The 8733-nt window shown below is 41.3% G+C and overlaps 1 protein-coding gene across 2 annotated transcripts in view; it reads right to left on the bottom strand.

Annotated features, from left to right (window-relative positions):
* Positions 1-2169: 2169 nt before the first annotated feature.
* Positions 2170-8733, bottom strand: part of LOC123425992 (protein RETICULATA, chloroplastic-like) — a 36162-nt gene continuing 29598 nt past the window's right edge. Inside the window, exons 8-9 of one of the 2 annotated variants that reach the window (XM_045109767.1) lie at positions 2710-2929; positions 2170-2538 (exon numbers count right to left, since the gene is read on the bottom strand). In XM_045109767.1, the coding sequence (XP_044965702.1) occupies positions 2736-2929 (194 nt within the window). In that variant the 3' untranslated portion in view covers positions 2170-2538; positions 2710-2735. The remainder of the gene's footprint in view (positions 2539-2709; positions 2930-8733) is intronic. The other variant, XM_045109769.1, reaches the window with a different exon arrangement.

Here is an 8733-nt window from a genome sequence, read left to right as displayed (position 1 = left end):
GCAAAATTGATGGGGATGCAATCATCTAGTCAATGGTCGTGTTTTTATACTTCAATATGCTGACGGTATGATTTTCTTCATGGATCCTGACCTTAAAAAAGCGAGAAATCTGAAATTAGTTTTATCAGCATTCGAGCAACTCTCAAGTCTTAAGATCAATTTTCATAAAAGTGAATTGTTTTGCTTTGGTGAGGCTCAAGACGAGGCTGAGACTGGAGAAAAGACTTAGCAGTCGGAAAGGTAAACTGGTGTCTTTAGATGGAAGATTGGTCCTCAAAAATTCAGTACCGGGTAATATGGTACTATATATGATTTCCTTCTTCCAGATGCCGAAAGGAGTTTTACATCAATTGGATTATTTCCGATCAAGATTATTTGGACAAGGAGATAACGAGAGAATGAAATATCGACTGGCTAAATGGAGTCTAATTTGTCGTCCCAAAGACCAAGGCAGGTCAGACATTCATGACCTCAGATTAATAATAGGGCCCTCCTCGACAAATGGTTGTTTAAATTACCGACAAAAGCAGGTGTATGGCAAACCCTCCTCGGGAGGAAATATGTGGGTTCCAAGGCAGTATCCCAAGTATATTGGGAGCTTGGGGATTCCCACTTTTGGCGCGCCTAATGGCTATGAAGGAATATTTCTTCTCCTATGGGTCCTTCTCGATTAAGAACGGCTCGGAAATTGGATTCTAGAAGGATAAGTGGCTAGGAAATGCCACACTTCGGAAAGAATATCCGGTTCTATACAACATTGTGCATTACAAGGGTGATACTACCACCACGTATTGGAATTATTTCCGTCAAATGTGACGTTTAGAAGGGATTTAATTGGACCAGGCTCCAATCGTGGAACATCTTGCTCAAGCAGTTGTCCATAACGCAATTGTCACACGGGTCCAATGTATTCCCTTGAAACCTAGATGGGAGTGGATAATTCTTAGTGGAGTCTTTATATATAGCGTTGATCTAGTGTGATCTGCCAATGGATAATAATAAGAAAAACTAAAAGATAAAAATACCTCTTAAGAATAAAATATTTGCATGATATCTTCGTCGTGGAGTCATGAGCCATTCTTACTAAGGATAACCTCATTTAGAGGAATTTGCATGAAAGTCCGCAATGTATTTTCTGTCATCATAATGAAACAATAAAACATTTATTCTTTCAATGCAAATTGGCTAGTTTTATATAGGCAGTCATCCAAATAGCTTCTAGCCTGAATCCTTCTTATAGTATTGCTAATGTATTTGATAACTGATTACATGGGATTGATTACAAATTTAGAATTGATGGAGCGCTTGCCGTTTTTTAATCGCTTTGGCTATGTAGAAAAGATAAAGTTTTAAACTATAAAAATACTCCTTTTATATAGGTTATATACAAATATAGTGAAACTCTTCATTTATGGTAACGCGTGAAAAATCAAGACCTATTTACGAAGCTGTATACATTGAAAGTTATGACAAGAGATATTTTTATCCAACATGAATGACAACATGATCTTAGGATTGGTCCCCTACGGACTCAACATGTTTATTTGTTTCTCACCTTTTTATTTTTTGTTTGTGTGAGAAGATATTCTCCTATTGTGTACATCTTAGTTATGTATGTATTGTTTAAATCTTTTAAATAATAAAATGCTTCTTTTTAAAAAAAAATCTAGGCCAGTCATGCAAAGACCGGATGTAATATTTAAAAAAATAAAATAATAAAACGCTCTTTTTCGAAGAAAGATCTAGGCGGACGTTTCAAAGGATGGCTGGCCCTCGGGTCCATGTCGACGGGCGGATAGTGACGGGACTGCATTGGAGATGCCCTTAGTCAACTTTCTTCAAGTGTTTTTTTTTTCTGAAAGAACAGAATCCATATAAGACATCCCGGAATGCATGAAGTTGGTTTGGCTTGTTTGCGACCTACAATCTTCACCGTAAAGCAATTCACCACTACTCTGGTCGTATTTTGGGGATTTGAGGTCTTCTTCACCGAAACTTTCTTCCGCTGTCTTGATTACTTTATTTCCTTGCCCAGTATTTTTCATCTTACAGTTACATAACAGGCATCCAGAAGGATAGTTGATGTGGTAGGGTCAAAATATATGGTATACTCGTAGCCAAATTTGGACAGCACGCCAGGTTAGGATACCTAGGCGTTGATAGAAGACATGCTAAAACTGATTCAACTACCCCAGTCCAAATCAATATCACGAAATCTTAGACAAGAGGAACAGACCATTTAAACTCTTCTGATTGCTGGAGCTACAAATCACTAAGCACTTGGACATGGTTGAATTTCAACAGTTATACCAAGCCTCTTCCTGATTCATTTACGATAGCACTTTCTAACAGCCTAACATAATCTAACATATCAAGACTCCAACCAATCTGCGGAGCACCTTCATGTTTATTTTTGGAATTCTGCAGCCAAGCTGTTGCCAATATCGGCATCAAATCTTTAACTCCGAGAGAGCAAATTCGGCAACTATCATTTCTATATCAAACAGCAGATCACATACAACAGAATCAGGATGGTAACTGCCATAACAATAGATCACATCAGCAGATAGTCCTACGATAAACAATATACTTCTATTGACAATAAATTGCTCGTAAGCAAGGTTCCTTCCCATCACAGCATGAAGTGAAAGGACCCCTGTATTCGAGAATAGCTTGCACTCATATGTGAACAAATAAAACTGAACTCACCATGAAAAACATGGATGCAATGCACCTCATTGACAACCACTCATTCTGGCCCAATCCACAAACTGCATTCCTCCATAGACGTTATTTGCAAAGCGCACGCTGACAGTGAATGCCAAAGAAGCAGCCGGGACACGCTTGCCAAGAGGCGAAGCCTCAACCAAGCGCTCAAGCCCATTAATTACCTGATAACGGGTGTTGGAAGAGACACCAAGGAACGCACCTGAAACAATCAGGAGCGTTATATTTATGTAGCTTCATTTGATGCAATGTAGCAGTACACATCTTTTACAGAAATAAATAGATGAAATTATTTGATCATGTATTTGGCTATGATGTTGGCATATCCAACTAGCATGGATTAGATTAGGAAAAGCAATTTACTACCCAAATATTGCTAATCCAGCTCAAGCTGTTGTTACCATAATTACCATACCTTGTACTCCCTCCGTCCCAAAGTAAGTGTCGCAGATTTAGTACTAAGTTAGTACAAATTTTGTACTAGACCAACGACACTTATTTTGGGACAGAGGGAATGCTTTATTTATTTTTTTCAGCAAACTACCATGTCTTTCATTACAAAAAGCATGTTAATATCAAATTGTAAACAAAGCAATTGTACCCTCATATCATGTGTTTAAAATAACTTCACATAAAAAAGCACATCAAATACTTCCTCCATTCCAAATTAATTGAAGTTATAGATTTGTCCTAAGTCAAACTTCTTTAAGTTTGTAGAAAAATGGTATATCATGTTGATATATTTTTCTATAGATTTAGTCAAACTTAAAGAAGTTTAACTTAGGACAAAGCTAGAACTTCAATCTACTTGGAATGGAGGGAGTAATTATTTATAATATTTGTACAATTATTTTAAGAGATGCTCAAATTAAAGACACAATACATAGTAATTGTTGAAGTGTATTATATGTTAAGCTTCATGCACTAGCCAACTCAACCAAATGTCCAAACTGATGGAAAGGGCTAGGCAACACATATAATACACTTCAACACCATCTCTCACGTGTGACGCAGGAAGTCAACATGTGAGCAGGCTCAGAGGTATGGCTCAAGAGGCCGATATGTGAATGTAGAGGAAGCAACAACAATTTTTGGATAAATTGCGAAAGTCATGGTTTGAACTCAAGATCTTAGACTCTAATGACATGTTAAGCTTCATGCACTAGCCAACGCAACCAAAAGTCCGAACTAATGAAAAGTGCTAGGCAATCCACATATAATACATTTCAACATAATCAGCTTTGAAGATTCCAAATCACCTATTGACAGTAACAGTACATTCAACCACAGGACCTAGGAAGTGCATGGTATTCATCTAAGTAAGAAAATGCATTCAAATTCTTCTCTTTATTGTCCATTTTTTGCCAAAAGTTGCCTTGATCCAACAAATGGTTACAAGTAAATAAACTCTCATGTGTGACGTATTTTCATTATATTATCGATCTTCTATTTAGCAAAATACATTCTTTAAAAAACTTATGTATTTTAGTATACAGCAGCTTAATAGATGATTATATATACACTAATACTCCCTTTGTCCCAAACTAATTGAAGTTTCTAGGTTTGTCCTAATTCAAACTTGTTTAAGTTTAACCAAGTTTATAAAAAAAAACATCTAGAACACCAAATAGTCTCATGAGATTCTTTATGAAACAAATTTTTATACTATGTGTATTTGGTGTTATAGATCCTAGCACATTTTTCTATGGAATTGGTTAAACTTACACTAGTTTGACTAGAACAAACCTAGAACTTCAATTATTTTGGAGCAGAGGGAGTAAGTATTAAAGGAAAAAGCCTACATAACCACCTGAGCTTTGGTCGGTTGACAACTTGTAACCCCCTCAAGTTCAAAACAGGGTATCCTGTACCTAAACTGTACAAAACCGTTTAAATTATTCTCTGCGATGGTTATGAGAGTGATATTGCCATGTGGAGTGATGTGGCATGTGCCAGGTGGCTCAGCATATAGACAAAATAAAACTGTTAATACAGGGGAGAAGCACTGGTCGGTGAGTCTATTCCTCCTCATTACCCCAGATCAAATTACTTGTCACTGGTTCTTTCTCTATACTGCATTTTCTTCGGTACTGTTTCTGTTGTGATATTCATTGGTATGTTCATCTGCGAATCTGTTAGCATTCTCATCTGTACCACGATATGTTTGTTTTTGTTTTTCATCTTGCTGTACTGAATGTAATTTGTCTCTGTTCGTATGTTCTTCATCTATTGTTACTTAGTCATCCTTCTAGCTTTAGTTCTGATGACTAAATTAACTATGGACAAGGGAACTCGCTGTGGCACAAAATGAGACAAGGCCACAAGAAGTGAAACCCCTTTTCCTTACCTCTATCACTGAGTGTGTTTCGAGGAAGGACGTTTGTAATGAGATCTCTATTGGTTGGCATGCTGTATCCGTCACTGATTCCGGTGTGGTTTGACATTCCTGGGTTTCTATCCGAGTTCCCGAGCCCTTTCCTCCCACAAACCGTCAATTTCCTTTGACCGTGCAGCGATTCTGCTGACTTTTCCTTAGCTTCTTCACATGTATCCATACCTGAACTGGATTTGTCTATCTCACAATAGTCTACTACCTCCGTCCCAAAATAAGTGTCGTGCCTTTAGTTCAAACCCAAAATAAATGTCATGGCTTTAGTTCAAATTAACAAATCTGAACTAAAGCCAAACCCAAAATAAATGTCAAATTAACAAATTTGAACTAAAGCCACGACACTTATTTTGGGATGGAGGGAGTATCTTAGTTATTCCTAGTTTATCTTCAGTAGAGGTACATCTGTTTTAAGTTTTCCCGATGTGCTGTTTGTGCTGAGAGATTTGAGTTCTTCAACAGGAAACTAAATCTCCCATCCCCCCCCCCCCCCCCCCAAAAGAAAAAAACACATGGTTGACATACTCATAACCGTACACTAATACTCCTTAACATAGGGTATCTTCTGATTTTAACCTTCAGGGGGTTAAGGCCATCTCAAGTGTGAGGGAAAAGCAATTCGAAGACGAGAAAGAATCGGTTCCACACGATGGAGCGTGCTGATGTTGTTAGAGTTGTATATATTTAGTCATGTAACACTTTGTATTTGCCCCATTCTACAAGGAGTTTTCTGCATATTGTACCGCCCATGTACGTATATATATACTGGCCTATGGCCACCTTGAAATACATATTGCACATTTCCTAATATGGTATTAGAGGCCTAGGCATTTTTTTTGCATGCACAACTCATGCACCTGTCGACCCAATCTCACGTCGCCACCTTCCTCCTCTTGCCTAACGCTGCTCGCACTGCCGCACTTCTCCTTTGGCTGGTAGTTGCTGCCTCCCCTGTCCACGCACGACTGCATCTTCCACAACATGTTGCGGCTATTGCTCTTCTAGGTCAACGCCGGCCGAGGTTGCTAGGCCCCGCATGCTCCCTCGTTCAACCAACCGCCCGTCCACACCCGATCCTGCGTTTCCTGCCTCGACGATTCGCTCGGCCTGCAGGTGAGCAGGTCGACAACCATCAGTCCAGGCCATCAGACACCGAATCATCTCTCCTGTGGGGCTGCACTGCCTGCTATAGCATGACTCTCTAGCCAGTTAGCCCACCGCCTTATCTCTTGTGTGGCTTCCCTACAGCTGTTGTGTGGCTGCGCAGCACCAACCGGCCATCGTTCTTGAGACTCTCCCCCGAGCAGCCCACGTCGTGGTGGAATAAACTTCACTGCGGCTGATTCCGTTGGGTCTACATTGACTCCTACAGACGGTCATCGTGGTCGCTCTGTTGTTACTCCTCTCGTGACCTTCGCTCATGGTGATTGTCGCTCTACACCGCCTCCTCACGCAACTTTTACTGGCGGTGTTGGTTCATATGGCTTCATTGACTATGCTTCGACATGCGCCTTCCCTTGGCACTTGGTGCTTGTCTACATGCGATCTCATCTCCTCCATCGACTTCTACAGACGATGCAAGTCATACTACACCGCCTCCTCTAGCAATTTCCACAGGTGGTGGTGGTCACTCCTCTTCGGGTGATGCCTGGGTGATGCCTAGGTCGACTACTTCAGTTATGTCCTTCACGGACCATGAGATCGTGCACCTTCACGATTTGGTGTTTGTCTCCGGTTCTCCATTGTCGGGTGCATCGACGTCGCCATCTTTACTTGAGCCCCAGATTGAGCAATAGATTACATGACTTCGATACTTGCTAGTTGCGCCCTCTAGTTCTCCACCGACACGTTTTGTTGGTTCTGCTACTAACATTTCTGGCATTGTGAGATCACCCTCTACAGAGGGAGATACATCCACGTGGATTCTTCATGCTGGAGCATCTTTTCATATGACTCTAGTTTCATCTTCAATTCATGTTCTTACCACTCATAGACCTCCCTCAAAGTTCATGGCCAAGGCATTCTTACCACTTCATCTTTTCATGTTCCTCGACTTAGCATGCAGCTCATTTCTTATGGTTACGTTGTTCACTGGTTGTAGGGTTATTCTCGACTTCGATTCGTGTTCTTTTCTGGATGGCCACACCGGTGCTCTCCTTGGTGCTCACTCCCTGTGTCATGACTCACAACTCACGGGGCCTCCGGAAGCATGACTTACTTCACCTTCACCAGTCGCTCCGCCTCTGTTGCCTTGTCTACCAGCTCTTTTCACTAGTGGCATCATCACCTTGGTCACTTGTGTGGCTCTCATCTCTCATCCTTAGGCGTGGTCTTCTTGGATCAGTCTCTGGCCGCGTGCCCTTAGACTATCAAGGTTGTCAACTTGGTAAACAAATCCAGTTACCTTATCCTCATAGCAAGACTGTGTCTCAGCGTCCTTTTGACCTTCTTCACTCTGATGCCTGGGGTCAAGCTCCCTTTGCCTCAAAAGGAGATCATCACTACTAATATTATATTTATACATGATTTCTCTCAACAAACCGGATGTATTTTACGTGTTCCCATAGTGAGGTATTATCTATATAAGCGTTTTGCTACCATGGTTCAGCTAAGTTCTCTATGCCTATTCGGGTGTTCCGTGCTGCCTCTGCTAGAGAGTACACATGCAAGATGTTGGTGGAGTCCTTGTTGAGTAGGGCACTCTTGCTCAGTTCTCTTGTCCTGGTGCTCATGCTCAAAATGGCGTGGTTGAGCGCAAGTATCGTCACCTAGCTCATGCGTTGATGAGCGTCGGCTCACTTTTGGGTTGAGGTTGTATCATCTTTCACCTATCTCATCAACCTTAAGCCATACACCATTATGCAGGGTGGCGTTTCTTTCAAGCGTCTTTTTGATAGTTCTCCTGATTATTCGGCGCTTCGTTTGTTGGGTTATGTTTGCTATGTTCTTCTTGCCTAAACACACCACATTTGCTCAATTTGTGTGTGTCTTCTTAGGATACAATGATAAGCATAAGGGCTATCATTGTTGGGATCATGTTGGTCATTCGATGCATATTTCTCGAGGCATGACTTCTAACCCGCGTTCATCTTCCTCGCCCTTTCCAGGTGAAGGATATCTCTTTTCTCACTTTTCCCGACACTCCTATCACTCTTGTTGAACCCTTGTCCATTTGTCCTACTGCTCCTACTTCTCCAACTCTTGCAAATCCGACACCATCTCCTATGGTTTCCCCACCTCACTTATCATAGTATTATGCACCTTCATCGCCAACATCTTCCGCATCTCCCTCACCTGAGTTTATCCCGATGATTCCTCCTCATATTCTTCCATCTTTTCCTCACTTTTATACTCGTCGTCCACATATTGTGGATGCGCCCTCTACTTCTGATGTGCCATCTTCCTTGTCTCAGCCTACTTATGGTTTGCTTCCTCGTCGCTTCTGCTTGTTAACCTCCTTGGTTTTCCAAGCGCTGGCGTTGCTGTTCTTGAGCCGACTTCTTATCGTGATGTTGTTCATCCCGAATGACAACTCGCAACGGCAGAAGAGCTTGCTGCTCTTGAGCGCACCGACACGTGTGATCTTGTTTCTCTTCCTCCATATGTCTGTCCCATCA

Source organism: Hordeum vulgare, chromosome 2H (genome assembly GCF_904849725.1).
Source record: "Hordeum vulgare subsp. vulgare chromosome 2H, MorexV3_pseudomolecules_assembly, whole genome shotgun sequence".
In the NCBI taxonomy this organism is placed as follows: domain Eukaryota; kingdom Viridiplantae; phylum Streptophyta; class Magnoliopsida; order Poales; family Poaceae; genus Hordeum; species Hordeum vulgare.
The sequence above is the reverse complement of the archived record's forward strand: the minus strand, read 5'-3'. Positions and strand labels throughout refer to the sequence as shown.